The following is a 22,998-nucleotide window of genomic DNA, read 5'->3' on the forward strand; positions in this document are numbered from 1 at the left end:
TATTAGAACCAAAAAAATACAAAAGTTCAAAAAATGTCCGACAGATGGCGCTTCATCTGATCAGAATAGCAATAATTAGCATAACAAAGTAAGACAAAGCAAAGACGATGTTCTTTATAGGAAATGCTCAATATGTCCACCATCATTCCTCAACAATAGCTGTAGTCCAGGAATAATGTTGAGAACAGCACTGTAAAGCATGTCCGGAGTTATGGTGAGGCATTGGCATCGGATGTTGTCTTTCAGCATCCCTAGAGATGTCGGTCGATCACGATACACTTGCGACTTCAGGTAACCCCAAAGCCAATAATCGCACGGACTGAGGTCTGGGGACCTGGGAGGCCAAGCATGACGAAAGTAGCTGCTGAGCACACGATCATCACCAAACGACGCGCACAAGAGATCTTTCACGCGTCTAGCAATATGGGGTGGTTCTAATAAAACCCCATGTCATTCCAAGCATGTGTGTCAATTTTTACCTCCTTATTTACATTATTTCGTGGTTTATTAAGTTTTGAAATTTATACTGACTTTTTGATCACTCGGTACATCGCAAAGCACGTGCAGTTGGGAGAAACTGAAGCGCGTAACGTCGGCGCAAACTGCAGTCGGCTGTGCCATTAGGCGAGGCAGCATCGGTCATATTCGCAGCTTCCGTCGAGCCAGAGAAGTTAATTCGCCCTCTCTGTCTCCGGTGGACCACGCGGATCGTCCGCGTGTGGACTAAAGAGATCATCCTTGATGACTTATTCTTCTAGGATGGGATGTAAGGATAAAAGGAAAACACTTTGTCATAACACGAGGAAGCAGTCACACATAACAGCCTCGACACATTTCACCCTCCACAGGAGATAGACATCACCAAAGACAGCAGGCTAAAGGACCCATGGCGTGCCCAAGCCTAACTGAATGTGTAATAAATAGACTGTCTATGGGGGGTGAAACGTTATTGACTTCGGTACTCGATACTTGTGCCATCTTGCAGGGTTTACCGTTCCTACCGATTCTAACTGTCGAACTTCGTCCCTAAGGGCATCGATTTTGTCAAAAACTCGTAGAGCCTTGTCATGGACCTTCTCTTGTATAGTGGTCTCGTGGAGTGCGGTACGGATGTGGACGTTTCTTGTCCACCACGGAGCTCCTGTGATCCATCGCTAGCAAATGTTTTGCAGCGCTTGGAGTTTGTTGTAGTTGGAGACGCACGTAGTTCCCCACGAGGTGGAGCCATATAACATTGTGGGTCCCACTGTTACCTTTCACAATTGGAGTTTAGTCTTAGGGTTGAGATCCTTATTCTTCAGGAACGGAATCAATGACCTGGCCATCTTCCGAGCAACAAATTTTCTAGCCCATGTCTGAAGTGCTTCGATGTTTTCCTTTAGTCCGACCTGTTGGGTTCCCTAACATTCGAGCAGTACTCAAGTTCGCACTAGTGCTCTTCTTGTCGTCAATATGCTGCGATAAACGAAATTTTTTGTCAAGGTAGACACCGAGATACTTCACTCCCGGCGACCGTGGGATAAATTGATCAGATATCTGGAGTCTGTCGTTCGGAACTGGTTTGCTCCGTGTGAACAATCGTCCGCGTGCCGGCAGCGCTCTACTGACCTCTCGGCAGTGCCGACAGGTGGCAGAGTCGGCGGCAGCGTCTCGTCGACGCTGTCGTCGGTGGCGGTGTAGTCGGGCGCCGGGACGCGGCGCGCCTGGTCCTGCATGGTGCGCAGGCGCGCGTACACGAGCGGCGGCAGCAGCAGCATGAGCGGGCCCGTCAGCGACCCGCCCACCAGCCCCATCAGCAGGTCGAAGCGCGGCACGCCCTCCGCCGCCAGCACCGCCAGACCGACCAGCGCCGTGCGCAGCAGCGCCCGCTGCCACCCGAAACCTGCCGCACAGAGCGACCGCTCTCAGCGTGGGCTTCACCACACACACTCGTGTCCACGAGCTAAGGCATCTGCGGACAGGCATTCGTTCATGGTTATCTACAAAATCCGCTAGCCAAACAGTTGTCGGTGTTCCAACCATCAAAAAATTATTAGTCTTGTTGTACGTCTACGTCTACAAAGTCTTACCTAACAAGTTAAGTATACAAGATGCCCATGAAGTCTCTTTACACTTTCAAAAACAGTAGCAAGGCAAGCGGTATCTTCTTCGGGTTTGTACTATGCACTCTACATCTACATCTACATCCATACTCCGCAAGCCACCTGACGGTGTATGGCGGAGAGTACCTTGAGTACCTCTATCGGTTCTCCCTTCTATTCCAGTCTCGTATTGTTCGTGGAAAGAAGGATTGTCGGTATGCTTCTGTGTGGGCTCTAATCTCTCTGATTTTATCCTCATGGTCTCTTCGCGAGATATACGTAGGAGGGAGCAATATACTGCTTGACTCTTCGGTGAAGGTATGTTCTCGAAACTTTAACAAAAGCCCGTACCGAGCTACTGAGCGTCTCTCCTGCAGAGTCTTCCACTGGAGTTTATCTATCAACTCCGTAACGCTTTCGCGATTACTAAATGATCCTGTAACGAAGCGCGCTGCTCTCCGTTGGATCTTCTCTATCTCTTCTATCGACCCTATCTGGTACGGATCCCACACTGCTGAGCAGTATTCAAGCAGTGGACGAACAATCGTACTGTAACCTACTTCCTTTGTTTTCGGATTGCATTTCCGTAGGATTCTTCCAATGAATCTCAGTCTGGCATCTGCTTTACCGACGATCAACTTTATATGATCATTCCATTTTAAATCACTCCTAATGCGTACTCCCAGATAATTTATGGAATTAACTGCTTCCAGTTGGTGACCTGCTATTTTGTAGCTAAATGATAAGGGATCTATCTTTCTGTGTATTCACAGCACATTACACTTGTCTACATTGAGAATCAATTGCCATTCCCTGCACCATGTGTCAATTCGCTGCAGATCCTCCTGCATTTCAGTACAATTTTCCATTGTTACAACCTCTCGATACACCACAGCATCATCTGCAAAAAGCCTCAGTGAACTTCCGATGTCATCCACAAGGTCATTTGTATATATTGTGAATAGCAACGGTCCTATGACACTCCCCTGCCGCACACCTGAAATCACTCTTACTTCGGAAGACTTCTCTCCACTCAGTAGTTATCGAAGTATTTAAATTTAAATACAGGAAACTGCAACCAGTCAGTTTTTTGAAGTTATTTATTGATTCTATGACCCGGTTTTCGAGCCTTTCCGGGCTCATCTCCAGATGGTTTTCCGGAGGTTGCATGGCTGTTTCAGGCGTGGTGCTGGTTGCTGGCTTGCGACAGCTTGGGTGGCTTTTGTTTTTGGCATCCTTCTGTCTGCTGTCGTTGTGATAGCCAGCTGGCTCCACGTGTGGATGCTGGCAAAGTTTCTTTATAACAGTGTATATTCATACATGTGTGAAAGTGTGTGAGTGGTACCAACTGGCCATCAACGACAGCAGTCGTTTAATGAACAAAATAAGAGCATATGGATTAGCAGACCAATTGTGTGATTGGATTGAAGAGTTCCTAGATAACAGAACGCAGCATGTCATTCTCAATGGAGAGAAGTCTTCCGAAGTAAGAGTGATTTCAGGTGTGCCGCAGGGGAGTGTCGTAGCACCGTTGCTATTCACAATATATACAAATGCCTTGTCGATAACATCGCAAGTTCACTGAGGCTTTCTGCGGATGATGCTGTGGTATATCGAGAGGTTGTAACAATGGAAAACGGTATTGAAATGCAGGAGGATCTGCATGACGCATGGTGCAGGGAATGGCAATTGAATCTCAATGTAGACAAGTGTAATGTGCTGCGAGTACATAGAAAGAAAGATCCTTTATCATTTAGCTACAATATAGCAGGTCAGCAACTGGAAGCAGTTAATTCCATAAATTATCTGGGAGTAGGCATCAGGCGTGATTTAAAATAGAATGAGCATATAAAATTAATCGTCGGTAAAGCAGATGCCAGACTGAGATTCTTTGAAAGTATCCTAAGGAAATACGGTCCGAAAACAAAGGAAGTAGGTTACAGTACACTTGTTCGCCCACTGCTTGAATACTGCTCAGCAGTGTGCAACCCGTACCAGATAGGGTTGGTAGAAGAGATATAGAAGATCCAACGGAGAGCAGCGCGCTTCGTTATAGGATCATTTAGCAATTGCGAATGCGTTACGGAGATGATAGATAAACTCCAGTGGAAGACTCTGCAGGAGAGACGCTCAGCAGCTCGGTACGGGCTTTTGTTGGTTTCGAGAACATACCTTCACCGAGGAGTCAAGCAGTATATTGCTCCCTCCTACGTATATCTTGCGAAGAGACCATGAGGATAAAATCAGAGAGATTAGAGCCCACACAGAGGCATAACGACATTCTTTCTTTCCACGAACAATACGAGACTGGAATAGAAGGGAGAACCGATAGAGGTACTCAAAGTACCCTCCGCCACACACCGTCAGGTGGCTTGCGGAGTATGGATGTAGATGTAGACGTAGATAGCACATAGCACTACTAGTCAGTTCCTTTCTTGTTCCACCCGCAGATAGAGAGAGAAAAAAAGGACAGATTATACAAGCCCTTGCCAATCGCTGTGGCCGAGCTGTTCTAGGCGCTTCAGTCCGGAACCGCGCTTGTGCTACGGTCGCAGGTTCGAATCCTGCCTCGGGCATGGATGTGTGTGATGTCCTTAGGTTAGTTAGGTTTAAGTAGTTCTATGTCTAGGGGACTGATGACCTCAGATGTTAAGTCCCATAGTGCTTAGAGCCATTTGAACCATTTTATACAAGTCCTTATTTCTCTTGATTTCGAAGTCCTGCAGCTTGGCGGCTGCAAAGTCGTTCTCTACAGTCAGCTTCCAATGGCGGTTCTCTAAAATTTCTCAGTACCGTTCGATCCACGTACCCCCCGCTCTCATCAGTATGTAGAGTGCTTCCCTTCGTAACTTTATTATTTCCTGTTAGTATAAATGCAGGAGAGGAATGTCCGGCTCATTTTACTACTGACGATATAATACATATTAGTATTTGAGAACAGTGACGATGACATTGATATTTATCTCCTTGTAAGGTGTAAATATTTCGTGATATCTGTTGATCTGTAGACACGAAACTGATTCAATAGTAAAGAAATTTTTAGCAGCAGTTCTTGGCGATGAATCGCGAGATTTTTCAAAAAAAATGGTTCAAATGGCTCTGAGCACAATGGGACTTAACATCTGAGTTCATCATTCCCCTAGACATTATAATTACTTAAACCTAACTAACCTAAGGACATCACACACAACCATGCCCGAGGCAGGATTCGAACCTGTGACCATAGCGGTCACGTGGTTCCAGACTGAAGCGCCTAGAACCGCTCGGCCGCAATGGCCGGCGATACTTTTTAAATATTTACTAATTGTGAGGCATACAGTCTTAAAATTACATAACTGACGCCTGGTAATCTTTTTTGAACATGATAGAATGCTAGTCCGAGAATTAGAGGTGGTCTCGTGGCTGAAACGTGCCAGTGAATCATTATACATATGTTGCAACACCTTTTCTTTTTTCGTTGATGTCCTTCTTTACATAACCTAAAGCTGTACACAACTGTGTAGAGAAAATATATGTACAGGGATTTGACTAAAATATGGAAACACCGCTAGAAATGCACGCTTGAAAATAAATGCAGATGCAGGGCAAGCGTGTATTTAACCACGAATCGCAGCAGCGCAATGTCCTCAATGCTTTGCAAGCGTCAGTCATGCTCAGAAACAGTGACATGACGCGTGTTGAGTGCCTTATGTCGCAGCTTAGTGCATTCGAGATGGGCAAATTGTTGGTGCTCCTATGAAGGGTACTTTCGTAACCAAGGGAGACAAAGTGTCTGGTGTCTCAAGAGGCACCGTATCGAGGATTTACACGGCATACAAGGGAGGCGGAAAATCGTTATCCGAGAACGAGGACGAAAGTGTGTGTTAAGTTATCGTGACAAAGAGGATGACGGCTGTAACTGCCACTGCAGAACTGAATATCGCACTCGCGATTTCTGTCAGCACCAAAACAAAACGAAAGGTGGTGCTTTTAAGTGGGAATCGCAGGGAGAGATGGAATTCCAAAATCACTCATCTGTGATGCAAATGCCCGTAACAGGAAAACTTGGTGCCGAAGCCATAAAACTTGGACTATGTGACGATGGAAGAATGTCGTTTGTTCGGAATAGTCTTTTTTCACACTGTTTCCAACTTCTGGTCGAGTTAGGTCCCAAGAGTGAAACATGACGGAGGTGTGGTGATGATTCGTGCAGCCATACTGTGATAGTCCATGGACCTCATGAGTACTACTCAAGATCGCATTATTTCCAAGGATTATGTGACCATTTTGGCTGATCAGCTCCATACCATGATACAATATCTGTTCCGCAACGTACATACTGTGTTTCAAGATATGAGAGCTGCTGTTCACGCACCTTACATTGTCCAGGACTATTTTTGTTACCACGAGGATGAATTGTCCCATACCCCTTGGCCATCGCCGTCATGACATCTCAATACCACTGAGTCTTTGTGATCTACTTTGCAGAGAATGGTGCGTGATCGCTTACCACCTCTATCATCATTACCTGAGCTCGCCACTTCTTTGCTGGGTGAATGTTATACACTGTCCATAGACATTAATGTGATGACCTGTCAAAAGCCTGAGTAATCACTTTCGAAATGTGGGTCGTTGCGAGACGTACAGATAGAGTGTCAATGAGGTTCTGGAGGATACAGACAGGGAGGTGGAACTTGGTGATTTCAGTGCCGTGGCCAGCTGCAGTAGATCACTCGGTTGAGGATCCACGGAGCAAACAGCTGGATCGAGTTAGTCCTAGAGAGTCTAGACTGCGTTTATGTCTCCTGTATTTGCTGGTCTAGGGAGTACGGTAGACTAGTCGTCGTGCTGTTTGAGCCAAGCGCGTACCCTGAGAACTGTGTCACATTTTGCATTGTTCTACTGTACACGCCATCGTGTCGAGGAAAAACAAATTTCATGTAACTGTACACATGGTGCCCAAGAATAGATGCATATTTGTGTTGATCCACTCTCCCTTCCAGAATGACCAACCAGGGAATGCCACAAAAATGTTTCCTAGACCGTAACGCTCCCTTATCCACCCTGGAGCCTTCCAAAGACTGTTGCAGGGTCAGACTGTTGCAGGGCCACCTGTCACCACCCAGTGAACGCCAGCAGACTTTCCCACCGATTTACAGCAGTCAGCATGCGTGCGTGAACCAGGCGTCTCTTGCGGATGGCCATACGTAGCAACGCTCGCTGAATGGTCGTTGTGGAGAGAGTGTAGCTGTGAGTTGCTCAACAGCTGCATGTCTATTCGCTCATGCACATCTCCACAGACGTCGTTCACCCCTATTGCGAAAGGCCCGTGCTGCACCACAATTGACTCGCCGCCGGTTTTGGATAGTGCCACTTTGCCATGCACAACATACCTTAACGACGGCGGCACGCGAACAGTTTGCAAACTTTGCCATTTCGAGAATGCTTCCACCCCTGGCCCGAAAGCCAATAGTCATGCCCTTTTGGACGTAAGGTAAATCGCTCTGTTTCCGCAATACGACATGGATTGCACTGTTTTTCCGCGTCCCAGAAACATCGTGTTCCACTGTCAAAAGCCTGAGTAATCACGTTTTGCGCGACGACGTGGAACAAAGGCGGACCGTGTGAGATTGACTTCATGATCATACGGAACCTGTGTTTATCCATATCGAGGTGACTCGAAGATGTTTCGAATGCCAACGGTTTAAAAAAAAATGGTTCATCTGGCTCTGAGCACTATGGGACTTAACATCTGTGGTCATCAGTCCCCTAGAACTTAGAACTACTTAAACCTAACTAAGGAAATCACACACATCCATGCCCGAGGCAAGATTCGAACCTGCGACCGTAGCGGTCACGCGGTTCCAGACTGAAGCGCCTAGAACCGCAAGGCCACACAGGTCGGAGCCAACCGTTTTCCTAGACCGTATTAGGCCTGGTAATCTGTTGTATTTTTGGTGTTTTCATATTTTTTCCCATCCTCGTAGAAACACTATGTGATCAAAAGTATCCGAACACCCCAAAAACAAACGTTTTTCATATTATGTGCACTGTGCTGCCACCTACTGACAGGTACTCCGTGTCAGCGACCTCAGTAGTCATTAGACTTCGTGAGAGAGCAGAATGGGGCACTCAGCGGAACTCACGGACTTCAAACGTCACTTGTGTCATACGTTTGTACGCGAGATTTCCACAATCCTAAACATTCCTAGGTGCACTGTTTGCGATGTGACAGTGAAGTGCAAACGTGAAGGGTCACGTAGAGCACAGAAGCGTACAGGCCGACCTCGTCCGTTGACTGACAGAGACCGCCGACAGTTGAAGAGGGTCGTAATGTGTTATAGGCAGACATTTATCCAGACGATCACACAGGAGTTCCAAACTACAACAGGATCCTATAAGAGTACTAAGGTAGGCGGGTGGTGAGAAAACTTGGATTTCATGGTCGAGCGGGTGCTCATAAGCCACACATGACGCCCGTAAATGCCAAACGACGCCTCGCTTTGTGCAAGGAGCGTAGGTGGACGACTGAACAGTGGAAAAACGTTGTGTGGAGTGGCGATCCAATGGCAGGGTGTGGGTGCGGCAATTACCCGGTGAACGTCATCTGCCAGCGTGTGTAGTTCAAATGGTTCAAATGGCTCTGAGCACTATGGGACTTAACTTCTAAGGTCATCAGTCCCCTAGAACTTAGAACTACTTAAACCTAACTAACCTAAGGACATCACACACATCCATGCCCGAGGCAGGATTCGAACCGGCGACCGTAGCGGTCACGCGGTTCCAGACTGTAACACCTTTAACCGCTTGGCCACACCGGCCGGCCAGCGTGTGTAGTGCCAACAGTAAAACTCGGAGGCGGTGGTGTTATAGTGTGGTCGTTTTTTTTATGGAGGGGGATTGCACCCCTTGTTGTTTTGCGTGGCACTCACAGCACAGGCCTACATTGATGTTTTAAGCACCTTCTTACTTCCCACTGTTGAAGAGCAATTCGGGGATGGCGACTGCAGTTTTCAACACGATCGAGCACCTATTCAATAATGCACGGCCCGTAGAGGACTCGTTACACGCCAATAACATCCCTGTAATGGACTGACCTGTACAGAGTCCTGACCTGAATCCTTTAGAACACCTTTGGGATGTTTTGGAACGCCGACTGCGTGCCAGGCCTCACCGACCAACATCGATACATCTCCTCAGTGCAGCACTCCGTGAAGAATGGGCTGCCATTCCCCAAGAAAGCTTCCAGTACCTGATTGAACGTATGCCTGCGAGAATGTAAGCTATCATCAAGGCTAAGGGTGGGCCAACACCATGCTGAATTCCAGCATTACCGATGGAGGTCGCCACGAACGTGTACCTCATTATCAGCCAGTTGTCCGTATACTTTTGATCACGTAGTGTATCAGCGTGGAGAATGCGTGTGTCACATGAGTATACACCACGTGCAATGACATAAGGGCCGCAGTCTGGCACGGCAGCGCAGCGCGGTGGCGGCCGACCTTGCGGCATGCCCAGCTTGTCCTCGATGTCGCCGAAGCAGCGCGCGGCGGACAGCACGAGCGCCAGGCAGAGCTGCGCCGTGGCGAGCAGCAGCGCCAGGTAGAGCTGCGGGCTGGACGCGAACCCCTGCAGCAGGTTGGCGCGCGCCGCGCCGCCGAACCGCGCCAGCACCACGCCCGTCGTCGCCAGCGACAGGCCGCCCGTCACTGCACAAACGGAAACGATACATAAAACTAACATTTATCTATTCCGTAAGCAACCTAGCAGTGTGCCGTGGAGAGCATACAGGGTGAAAAGTATTTAAACCGACAAACTCTGGGAGGTTGTAAGGGACATCAAAACAAATATTTTTCCCTAATTTCATTTTTTCCTACGAGGATTATTTAAGGGGCTCCGGAAAGGCTCAAAATCATGAAAAGATCAATTTTTACTTTTTTGCGTTTTCTGAATCTGCAGATAATAGATATATAATTTATTCAATTCCGAAGACTACAACTATTTTTAAATTTTTTTTGAAATGTGTTCTACATGGGCGTGACCCACTGTGGCGCTGTTAAACTGCTGTCAAATGGTGTCATTATTAACGTCCGTGTTCATCAGGTACATTTTAGTGACGTGAGATAAAGTATGTGTTGTGGCTAACCTGTGATGGTTCAATATATATCGCTGGTGTGATTGTCGATGTTTATTTACTCTGTCGTTATCTCGAAAATATTCGTAATTAATTCTGTTTCTTGAGTCTCTGTTTTGTTGAAGTATAATAATGAGTAAAAGTAAAGTTATTAGAAATCCTCTGAAAGCTTTTAAGAAAAGGAGAAATGTTGGAAAGCCAAAGGTATTTAGAAATATGGGAATGAAGATAGGTTCTAACATGGTATGAGCGATGCTTGCTTTAGACAAGGAACGCCTTCGGGCTGCAGACAGGGCTGTAAAGTGTCTAGAAATACAAGCAAGAGTAAACAGGAGGAGGAACAAGAGGAAGCTGGAGGAGGAGTTTGCAGAGGATGAAGATAATCCATCCTATGGACGTGGAATGCACTAAAAAGTTAATCCAATCTTTGTCGCTCGATTCCCAAAACTTTTATTTTCTCATACTAATTACATGTTTTCTAAGGATCTTCCAAACATATTTGTTTCAAACTTTCAGTAAATGTTACACAGTACCTTCTGCATAATTTAACGTAGCCTTTTTCCAAAAAACTGTATATATTTGAATATATAAATAAAAAATTGCAAAAAAATGTTGTGAATTTTCATTACAATTGAAAAAAAATCATCTTTAATAACTGGACTAAAATTTTGTAAAATCCCTGTGCTAAGTTGTAGCCCATATTCCAATAAATAATCTGTAAAAAGTTCAACTTCCTACCTCAAATACTTTGTGAGGAAAGATGTAATTTATAAGCGTTATTTTAACATTGCAAGTAAAGGGCGTTCCGGAGCCCCTTAAACCGTTGGAGCCCTAATTACGCTCTTCAGTTGATAGAGGCCGTATCACGATCTTCAGTAGTTAGAGGGCGTATTACGCTCTTCAGTTTTAGGCAACTGCTGTCCACCAGTTTAGTAGTGCATTGCCTCTGTTTACTAATGGAGCGTTACACACGGAGTGAATACACTGATATGGTTGTTGCGTACTACGTACCGCACCACAACGGACGAGCTGCACAGCCGGTTTATCAACAACAATATCTCAATCGCCGTATCCCGCATCATACGACCTTGGCTACTGTGTACCAACGTCTGCGTGAGACCAGGTCATTTACCAGATTACCTGGACAGGGATGCCGTCGCACGGTAAGAACGCTGCAATTTGAGGAAGCTGTCTAGCAGCATGTGGAGCGGGATCCTTCAATCAGCACTCGTGCAATTGCACGTCACATGGGAACGAATCAGACGAATGTAAGAACAGTCCTTCTAGAGCAATTCTTACGTCCATTTCGCTTACAGCGTGTACACAACGTGGAACCAGTTGATTATCCACCCAGAGCACAGTTTTCGCAGTGGTACCTGGAACAATGTGAAATGCATCCTACATTTCCACCCTCTGTGTTGTTTACCGATGAAGCAACGTTCGGGCGTGATGGAGTCTTCAACATGCACAATTCGCATGTTTGGAGTGAGGATAACCCACATGCCACAGTAACTAGCGCTCATCAAGTGCGGTTCTTCGTTAATGTGTGCGTCGGTGTTGTTGGAGACTGTTTAATTGGTCCGTATCTGCAACCTAGTTGTTGTCTCTTGGTCATAAAAAAATGGAAAAGTGTTTTGTTGGTTTAATTAATTTGCCGCCACAGAAATCTTCCTCTACCGGTTTAAATACTCCTCATAGGAAAAAATGACATTAGGGAAAAATATTTGTTTTGATGTCCCCTACAACCTCCCAGAGTTTGTCGGTTTAAATACTTTGCACCCTGTATACAAACTGCTCCCCCCTTCTCTCTTCCACACACGACTGGCGCGTGGGATGAATTATTACCGTCGGTAATCCGCTGCATAAGTTCTAATTTCTCGATTTGCACATCGTTGTCTTTACGCGGGATGCATGTGGGAGGAAGTGACATATTGTGAGGGTCTACTCGAAAGCGTTCTCTCAAAATTTCGATCCGCAGCTCGTGGTCTCTCGGTGGCGTTCTCGCTTACCGAGCGCGCGGTCCCGGGTTCGATTCCCGGCGGGGTCAGGGATTTTCACCTGTCTCGAGAGGACTGGGTGTTTGTGTCGTCCTCATCATTTCATCATCATTCATGAAAGTCGCGAGTTTGGATTGAGCAAAGATTGGGAAATTGAACGGGCGCTGATAACCGCGCAGTTGAGCGCCCAACAAACCAAACATCATCATCAAAATTTCGATAGTAAGCCTTTCTGTGATGCACAACGCCTCTCTTGTAGCGTCTGTCACTTGATATTTGTCGAGTATCTCCGTAACACTCTCGCCTCGAATAAATCATCCCGTGACTAATCCGAATAATTTCGTCATTTCCAATTTTTAAGAACAATGTCAGTATAAACGTTAGAAGGAGTGGGTGAACATAATAAACCTATGTCTTACTTCTCGATTGATTTTTCTCTCATTTATCCTTTTCCCTCCTGTATTTGTTATCATTTTCGTTTCATGACATAAGCTTTTCATTGCTCTTATTAGGTGTGATGGATAGCCACTGTCATTCATTATTGTCAATAATTTATAACCCTAAACTTGATCGAAAGGCTTTTCAAAATACAGAGGGGTCCAAAAAAATGTATCCACTGTTTAAAAGTCCATAACTTGCAAACTAATTGACGGAGTTGTATCATTTTTGGTGAAAGTGTAGCTTAAAGTCAACTTAAAGATATCACTGTAGGTGATTAACATCCACACACAAACGATGCTGCCGAACTGCAGCACGAACTACTGACTGCAACGTGTTCTGTTGGATATTTGCACATGAATGTACGATGGATTCTCGAACTTCATCCAATGTGCGTGGCTTTTGTCGATAAACGACGTCCTTTAGTGTTCCCCACAGGGAAAACTCCAGAGGAGTTAGGTCTGGGGAACGTGGTGGATACTCCAGAGCACCTCTACGGCCTATCCATCTTTCAAGTAGATTTTCGTCTAGATACGCCCAAACACGATTTTGGTAGTGGTCTGGGGCGCCATCTCGTTGAAAGTAAACTCTTCCGTCTCCATACAAGTCTCGGATGGCAGGTAAAATGGCTTCTGAAGGTACACCTCACCGGTAACTGTGCCGTCAAGGAAGAATGGCCCAATCAAGCCCCGGTAAGACAACCCACACCACACATTTACCCCTGGCAAATTCACGGCTTTGTCTACATGGACGTTCGGATTTTCGGCGGTTGAGTCGATGCAATTGTGGCGATTTACTGTACCATTGAGTTTGAACTGTGCCTCATCAGGCCACACAATCATCTCTGCAAATTCTTCATCGTTGAGCACCATGTTAGTAAACCACTCGCAGTACTCCATTCTACGATCTGGGTCGTCCTCGTTCACTGCGTGTAGCAATCATGCGATGTAGCACTTCCACTTTGCTGTCTTCAAACTTCGCCGAACACTTGAGCGACTGACTCCAGTTTCACGGGCACACTGTCTCACAGACTTCTGCGGTGAGCGAGTGAATTGTTGTAACACACAACGGGAGTTAGCTGGGCTTGTTACTGATACAGGTCGTCCAGATCGTTGCGTACATCTTTAACACAGCCTTCGGCTTCAAACGTCTCTCGAATGCGACGAATCGTTAAACGTGTCGGTGGCTCTGTTTCATACTCATTTCGCCATTGCCGTTGGACCTCATTAATGTTTTCGTACTTAAAACACCACTTCAAAACTGACTTCCTTTCATCAAATGTAAGCCTTGTGCCAGCCATTTTTATTCGAGTAACTAGGTGCAACTAAGAACAAAACACTGACTATGTGGCGACTGTCATCTGACAAACTCAAAAAAAACGCCATACAACGCTTGTGTGGCGATTGCCGGAACTACAAACAATTACACTACCAAAGATGAGACAACTCCGTCAATTAGTTTGCCACTTATGGACTTTTTAACAGTGGACCTCTCTGCATATAAAAGCAATGTGGATTTAAGGCTGTACTCCCTTTGCTTCGCCACGCGGTATTAGCCGAGCGGTCTCAGGCGCTGCAGTCATGGACTGTGCAGCTGGTCCCGGCGGAGGTTCGACTCCTCCCACGGGGATGGGTGTGTGCGTTTGTCCTTAGGATAATTTAGGTTAAGTAGTGTGAAAGCTTAGGGATTGATGACCTTAGCAGTTAAGTCCCATAAGATTTCACACATTTGAACATTTTTTTCCCCCTTTGTTTCCCTATGAGTCGTTTTACTGTACGAATGTCCTTTTCTATCTCCACATTGTTACTGTTGGAGAAATACCTCAGCTAGTTCTATTATACGTTACTGGTGACTGACGTTTAGTGTAGATATTTTATTACTCTAGGTCTGCAAACAGTTTCAATCTGCGCGGAAGTTTCAAATCAGCGCACACTCCGCTGCAGAGTGCAAATTTCATTCTGGAAACATCTCCCCAGCTGTAGGTAAGCCATGGCTTCGCAATATTTATTCTTCCAGGAATGCAACTTCCACAGGAAAGCATCTGTGAAGTTTGGAAAGCAGGAAACGACATACTGGCGGAAGTAAAGCTGTAAAGACGAGTAGTGTGAGTCATGTTTTAGCTCAATCAGTAGAGCACTTCCCCACAAAAGGCAAAGGTTCATAGTTCAAGCCTCAGTCTGCACACAGTTTTAATCTGCCAGGAAGATTCAATGTATAACAGAATTTTATTTAGCTAATATAATGGCTACCATAAAGTAAGCACTTATTTTTGCACTATCATCTGAATAACAGATAAACATTAGTCACGGCACTGAAACCACCTATCACATTTACTTTCATCAGTTCCGTTCCCTTAGCGAGGAAAAAAATTGCTTTTTAGCCAAATAAATAGGTAAATTAATCGTGTCCTTTTGCAATAAAAAAATTATTAACTCAGTGAAGCAGCTACACTCAAGTTGCTAATGCTGCACCCGCAAGATAATAGTGAATTCTTCCTCCACAAGTAATTATGTGAATAAGATATTAGAAACTACCCTTACACGATTCTTCTTGTTATAAGCATAATGTAAGTTTACTTACATTACTGTAAGTATTAGTGTTGTGTTAAATAAGGTAAAAAGATGTATTCCTTTTCTCGGGCATACAGTTCTAACTTTGAGCCTACTTTAACGTGAGTGATTCGTGCAAAAAGAGTAATATAAATTTCTGTTTCAGTACATCTATGTTTTGTCTCATTGTATATGATGTCGAAGTTTTATAAATTGGATCAGTCAAGTGTAATAAGCGTGTCTATTAATGCAGATTTGTTAAACAGGCAGTGTTTTGCTACAATTGAAGGTTACGGTTTCCCTGGGAGGAAACAGAGTGAGGCTCTTCCAAGGAATTGTAGAATATACCGGAAGAACCTGAGAATAAACAACAGGCAAAAATCAGTGTCCTTCAGGCAGAGTTACAGAATGCGAAATCTGAATTACGTCAGTTGAAGAGTGGAAATAAAAGGAGTGCTAGGAAAAATGGCAGACAACGTGGAAAATTTTGTTAGCGAATTCGAAATTCAATTAAGCTGTAGATTTCACTCACTACCACACGTAGAAAAGAAAGACTTCATATAGATGTTGAGAAACGTATAGTGCAGCAGAAAAATGCTAGAAAACTGACAGGTAAGTCGGCTGAAAAGCAAAGCAGGCAAAGAAGAGTTCTGCTGCTAGATAGGAGTCATGGGAATCATGTACATTGGCGTCGATATAAGTTTATCCAGGGATGGCCAAGACTCTAAAACTGCCATTTTTGACATAAATGGGTTGATCGATTTTGATTCGTGACTTATGCCACAAAAAAGTTGTAAGTGACACCAAAAAAGTTATTATACCCCAGAGAATCAATGGATAGCCATTCAATATTTCTCCTTCTAGAAATGTATGAAAATTGTCTAATGAATAAAAATTCTGTACTTTAGATTCCAAAGGAGAGTGAAAATGCCCTCTGTTTGAACCTCCTTGCAGACGTTTATGGGTGTAGGCCAGCAGCTATAGGAAAGATTAGATGGTGAATACCAAGTCTCAAAAGCTAATCTTAATCACGTAACTGAAAAACTAGGACAAACGTGTAGGAACTTCAACAAAATATATCAGGCGCTGGTAGTTGTGGGAATTGGAAACTGCATGCTTAAAAATGAAAAATAAGGTATTAGAGGTGACCTGAGCATAACAGAAGCAATTACTGAGCATAAAAATATGAGTTTCGTGGAGGATCTGTGGCGCCATCATCACCACTGAGTTATCTCTGCTGTTAACCAAGTAAACATGGAGCTGAGGGGACTCCTTCAGACACATGCAAAATCTCTTATTGGCGCTGCTACCGTAGCTTCTATAGGAATATACATCTCATGGTCTAGACCTGAATAGGGAGTGTAATGAAAAGTTCGCAGATCTGCGAGCAGAAAACATAAGGCTTCCACTAGCACACAAAGGCAAATCCCTGTGGTTACTGGGGTCAGGTGAGACATTGATTTTAGGTCAGATGTAGAATTCAGACGTACAGCACTAAGCGAAATTAAATTAATTGAGTCTCCCAGTTCACATTATAATAGTACAGTGCAAAGTGAAATCAACTTGCTTCATTAGAATTACAGTATATTAGCAGTTCGAAAGAAATCGATGCCATTTATCTCTTTGAAGACCGTAAAACCTAAAGGATAGAAAATCTTAATGTAATGGGTTACAAATTAGCTACATATTCACGAATATCCAATATGGATAAAGAAGGACTTGTCCCATTCATAAAACAGTACAAATATGAAAGTATAACAATAAGTAAATTTTTTAGGTTATACGTTTCTAGCATTTGTAGACTTAGAGAAAGCTTTTGACCATGTTGACTGGAATACTCTCTTTCAAATTCTGGAGGTGGCAGGGGTAAAGTACAGGGAGCGAAAGGCTGTTTACAATTTGTACAGAAACCAGATGGCAATTATAAGAGTCGAGGGGCATGAAAGGGAAGCAGTGGTTGGGAATGGAGTGAGACAGGGTTGTAGCCTATCCCCGATGTTATTCAATCTGTATATTGAGCAAGCAGTAAAGGAAACAAAAGAAAAAATCGTAGTAGGAATTAAAATCCATGGAGAAGAAATAAAAACGTTGAGGTTCGCTGATGACATTGTAATTCTGTCAGAGACAGCAGGACGTGGAAGAGCAGCTGAACGGAATGGACACTGTCTTGAAAGGAGGATATAAGATGAACATCAACAAAAGCAAAACGAGGGTAATGGAATGTAGTTTAATTAAATCTGGTGATGCTGAGGGAATTAGTTTACGAAATGAGACGCTTAAACTAGTAAAGGAGTTTTGCTATTTGGGGAGCAAAATAACTAATGATGGTCGAAGTAGAGAGGATATAAAATGTAGACTGGCAATGGCAAGGAAAGCGTTTCTGAAGACACGAAATTTGTTAACATCGAGTATAGATTTGTCAGGAAGTCGTTTCTGAAAGTATTTGTATGGAGTATAGTCATGTATGGAAGTGAAACATGGACGATAAATAGTTTGGACAAGAAGAGCATAGAAGCTTTCGAAATGTGGTGCTACAGAAGAATGCTGAATATTAGATGGGTAGATCACATAACTAATGAGGAGGTATTGAATAGAATCGGGGAGAAGAGAAATTTGTGGCATAACTTGACTAGAAGAAGGGAGCGGTTGGTAGGACATATTATGAGGCATCAAGGTATTACCAACTTAGTATCGGAGGGCAGCGTGGAGGGCAAAAATCATAGAGGGACACCAAGAGATAAATACATTAAACAGATTCAGAAGGATGTAGGTTGCAGTAGGCACTGGGAGATGAAGAAGCTTGCACAGGATAGAGTAGCATGGAGAGCTGCATCAAACCAGTCTCTGGACTGAAGACCACAACAACAACATGGGATATAGAACCATGGTGGTTGTGAATTAATATTGTGGAATGTAACACTTGTGATCGTTACATCACACAAGTCTCCATTGGGCAATTTGGAAATTTTCATGAAAAAAATTGATGGATTGCTGTATTGTCTGTCAGACAGAAGGAAGGGATTATTAGTTTTTGATGATTTTAACGAAAATTTCTTGAAAGAATCTGAAAGCAAAAGCAATCTAAAGGTGCTGTTAGCCGCTTATAGTTTAGTCTTAGTCATAAATCTCCTTCTAACAGTTGCTCAAGATAGTAGTATAATTAGTCAAAAACAATAGTCAACAGCCACTTTGCATCTGGGATGTGATACATCAACTAGTATGTATTTTAGTGTGTAGAATCCGAACACCTTTCAAAATGTTCTATCATGTGCCATTTTTTAATTTTAAAAAGCTTTTTATTTTTCATATTCAGTATTTCGCTTTTTGCTGTTCTTCTGTTTTGATGTTTAATTGCTTGTTTTTGGTTTGCAGAGGAGAGTTAGATCATCTACGAATCGTCAGTAAATGTTGGGGTGGTGATCCAGTGTTGTGAAGGAGATCCTCAGTGTTTCCTGTGAAAGATAGTGAAAACTTTTTGTGTTTAAAACTTACACTAAGAAAAATGGCAACTAGTAATTCTCGTTGCTGTCTAAACCACACCGACAAAATTTTGTTATGTGTGTGGAAAATTGACTCCAAAAGCCCAAAGAAAACATTCAAGCAAAACTAGACACAAAATAAAGTATCCAAATGTATCTTCAGTGATTTGCCTGTGCCCCATGATGAGGGGTTGCCTGTTCCTGTCTGTAACTTGAAAGTCACGTAACCAGACACCATGTCAAGTGAATCAGAAAGTATTGAACATATAGAGGAGTACTGCCCTCGATATCATGATACTTCACCTCAGCTCTTTAATCAGAAGAAATTGAACGATTTGGTTCGCGATCTAAAACTTTCGAAACAGCAAGCTGAAATCTTGGGGTCGAGACTGCAAAAGCGGAACAAGGGACAAAAATTTCCTGTTTCAGGTCAAGAGGTGCTTCCTTCGCTCAATATTTCGATATGCAGAATTCGATGTGTCGATGTGTGTATGTAGAGATGTCAATGGTCTGATGATGCAGCTAGGGTACAAAATAATCCACAGGAGTGGCGACTATTTATTGACTCCAGTAAAACCAGCTTGAAAGCTGTACTACTGCATAATGGTAATGCATTTCCATCGGTACCTTTGGCTTAAGCAGTAAACATGAAAGAAACTTGAAATCAGGGCTTTCTGCTAGAGGCAATCAAATATAAGGATCATGAATGGCAGCTTTGCTGCTATTTAAAAGTTGTTGCACTCCTTACAGGTTTACAGGCAGTATTCACGAAATACTGCTGCTTTTTGTGCCTTTGGGATAGCCGTGACACCAAGAACCACTATACAGTCAAGGAATGGCCTATATGGAAGTCATATGTTCATGGAAATGTAAATGTGAGCAATACCCCATTGGTTGAGCCTGATAAAATCATTTTTCCATCCCTACATATGAAGTTGGGCCTTATCAAGAACTCTGTAAAAACTCTGGATAAAGAAGGTGAGGCCTTCAATCACTTAAAAGTAAAGTAGCCAAATTAAGTGAGGCAAAGCTGAAAGAAGGTATATTTGTTGGACCATAAATAAGAAAATTGCTGAAATATTCAACCTTTGATACCAAATTCACAGGTATCCAATTAGCTGCTTGGTCTTCTTATAAAGCAATTGTGAAGTGCTGTTTGGGTAACAGAAAAGAAAAAAGCTATGTTACCATAGTGAATGATCTGTTGGACATCCATAAGAACATGGGATGTAGAATGTTGCTTAAAATTCACTTTTTACATTCTCACCTTGATTTCTTTCCAGAAAATTTGGGCGCCGTAAGCGATGAGCATGGTGAATGCTTTCACCAAGACATTCTTACCATGTAACACCGTTACCAAGGCCATTGGAACCCTTCAATGATGGGTCTTGTTAGGCAGAGTGAGAGAAACAGAAAGTAAAAGAAGAGTTCCGTCGTCGCATTTTTCAAAACCCAAAGACGATTAGAGGTGAAAATATCTTATGAACTAATTTGGACGTTTTCTTGGAATCATGCCCATAAATACATACAAAATAGTATTGATTTCGAACGTTCTGAATGTGTATATTTGTTTGACTTAATTGTGTCAATTTTCGCTGTTACCATTTTTTTCAGCTGTGTACCTAGGAAATTTCATAGAGAAAATCTGATTTTACCAGTTTATCCAGCACCCTAAAATTAGGTAAATCCACCCATTTACAATCCAGATACAGTAAAAAAGTTTAAACTTGCTAACTAGTGTAACATAACTTAGCTCCATTTACAATTCGGAAACACTCTAAGGAAATAGCGAGGCTGATTAATCACAAAATTACTGAAGATTTTTAAAGAAAGCATAAATAAATAGTTTAACATGAGCCTAATACTAGCTTAAAATGCAACATATTTCTTAATGAGCTCATGTTTATTTTGTAAAGTAGTTGTCCTAAAAAGACAATTAAATATAATAATGGAAGTCATTAAAGAAATCTTGGACCACTATACGTACAAAAGTACGTAAAAGTTTTTGTAAACAGCCGTAAAAAGTAAGGATTAGAAATAATTACAAGTTACAAAGAGTACTGTAAAATATTAAGAGAAGTAAAAAGGACAAGGAGTATGCACATCTTGTCTGAAATTGACACATCAGACAATAAAATAAAATTAATATTCAATATTGTTAAGAGAGAAATTGGGAAAGAAGCCATAGAAGATAACATTAATTCTGTTAAAGAAAATGAGAACGTTTTAAGACAGTTCATTTGCAGCAGGTATTTTTAACAATTACTTTTTAAAAACAGGTGTGAAAGTAGGTACAACAGTGCACTGAAGAAGCGACAGAAAGGATATTTAGTGAAATAAAAATTAAACTCACATACTTATTTGAAATAAGGAAGATCGTTATGACTCTAAGAAGTAAAAGTTCATTTGGGGTGGATAACATCTTTGGCACCAATGGCCTTGCCGCAGCAGAAACTCCGGTTCCTGTCAGATCACTGAAGTTAAGCACTGTTGGGCTTGGCTAGCATTTGGATGGTCACCGTCTGGGTCTGACAAGCACTGTTGGCAAGTGGGGTGCACTCAGTGGCTCTGGCCTGGAGAGCAGTGTGTAGACCTCATGCCCCTCTATATCCACATCCAGTAACGTCTTTCAGCAGAGGATGATACGTCCGTCGGTCGGTACTGACGGAACCTTTAGAGGCCTGTTCGGTGGAGAGAGAATATTTCCAGCAAGATATTAAAAATTTGTGGCCTCAAATTACTTAATGTTTAACTTTAAATGCGAACACTTTTAGGTTAGGCTTTACCGTGACTGTTACTGACATTAAATGAAACAACAAGTTCACTGTTACCAGTCACCGTTTTATTTATTTCCACGACGCGTTTCGAAGGTTTAAACCTCCATCATTGGGTGGATTTACATTAGTAAGTATTACATTTGTGTGTGTGTTGTGTTACGATTTTTGGAGGAACTTGTGGCACTGCCTAGTGAAGAAATGAGACGCTATTTCTTAATATGGTTTAGGATTACTTTTGACGAAAAATTACGCTGATATCTAATGGTAAACATTAAATAAGTAAACTACAGTACCTTCAGTGATCACAGGTTCCTTTTGCTGTCGTAACACATCACATGTATACTGCCACATTTGTAAACAAATATGGCGTCTGGAATCAGCTGGGTGCAAGGTTCGTATAGCAGAAGTGAAGACATAATCGCAAAGTGCAAAGAATATACATCATAACAATATTATTACAGAATAATTGCTTTAAGCATTTAGCGGTGTTTGTTTTGATGTGTCAAATATATGTGTGTGTTCTTCAGGTGGTATATAAATCCAATTGTGACAAGTTAAAACAGCAAACATTCGTACTCGTTTATACAATCAGGTGAAATGTTAAAATGGCTTAAACTTCATACTTATTGATAACAATTACAGACTATAATTACAATGATCATATTGGCTACAACAGTAAAATCATACATACATTACACTCTTAGATTGGGGTTAATAAACAGATGTGAAGTGAGGGGCTGGAGGCAGAAGTAGAGGTAGAGAGAGAGAAAAAGTGTGTGTGTGTGTGTGTGTGTGTGTGTGTGTGTGTGTGAGTGAAGGGGAGAGGGAGAGGGAGAGAGAGAGAATGAGAGAGAGAGAGAGAGGCAGAGAGAGAGAGAGAAAAGAGTGATTATATGAGAGGAAACATTTACATGGGAAGGAGTCTTAAGATTGCATGTTGCATATATTAGCTGCCTAAAGGTTGGGGTAATACATTGGTTAATACTATAAAATATGCAGATATATATACATTTGTGCCAGTAGTTGATGTACATACAGTTTTAAGCTGACAAGGGGTACAAGCTGTTGGTGTGATGAATTATCTATGAATGAGGTCAATCTCTTGTAGTCTTGGCAGCTGTCAATATTGAGTGTAGGCAGTTGCTGAAAACGGAGATGATGCTATTGTAAATATTGTCATTTTTGTCATTTAAGATAGATTCTGGTTGTTTCATTTGATGTTTGTATATTTGGAGTGTTTCAAGGATGTCTAGTTTTCTGCCTTTTGGTTGGATGTGTAAGATGCTAATACTTGTGTTGTTAACATGGTGTTTTGTTTCATACAGGTGGGTAGCTATTGCTGATGTGTGATATTTTTTTGTTTTTTAGTGCTGCCATGTGTTCCTTGAACCTAATCTCAAATGATCTGCCTGTCTGGCCTATGTAGAAGCAGTCACAGTCCAAACATTCAATTTTGTACACACCTGTGTGGTGAAGTGGGTGTCGTGTGCCGATGTTGTGGGGTAACTTCTGTCCAATCTTGTTGTCTGTTGTAAAGGATATGCTTATGCCTTTCCGTTTGAAG

At 42.9% G+C, this 22,998-nt stretch overlaps 1 protein-coding gene across 1 annotated transcript in view; it reads right to left on the reverse strand.

Annotated features, from left to right (window-relative positions):
• LOC126203126 (uncharacterized) overlaps nucleotides 1-22,998 on the reverse strand; it is a 214,838-nt gene that overhangs the window by 21,815 nt on the left and 170,025 nt on the right. The window contains exons 8-9 of the mRNA XM_049937373.1: nucleotides 9,563-9,769; nucleotides 1,609-1,882 (exon numbers count right to left, since the gene is read on the reverse strand). Of these exons, the coding sequence (XP_049793330.1) occupies nucleotides 1,609-1,882; nucleotides 9,563-9,769 (481 nt within the window). The remainder of the gene's footprint in view (nucleotides 1-1,608; nucleotides 1,883-9,562; nucleotides 9,770-22,998) is intronic.

The sequence above is a fragment of the Schistocerca nitens genome, chromosome 9, assembly GCF_023898315.1.
Source record: "Schistocerca nitens isolate TAMUIC-IGC-003100 chromosome 9, iqSchNite1.1, whole genome shotgun sequence".
Classification (NCBI taxonomy): Eukaryota; Metazoa; Arthropoda; class Insecta; order Orthoptera; family Acrididae; genus Schistocerca; species Schistocerca nitens.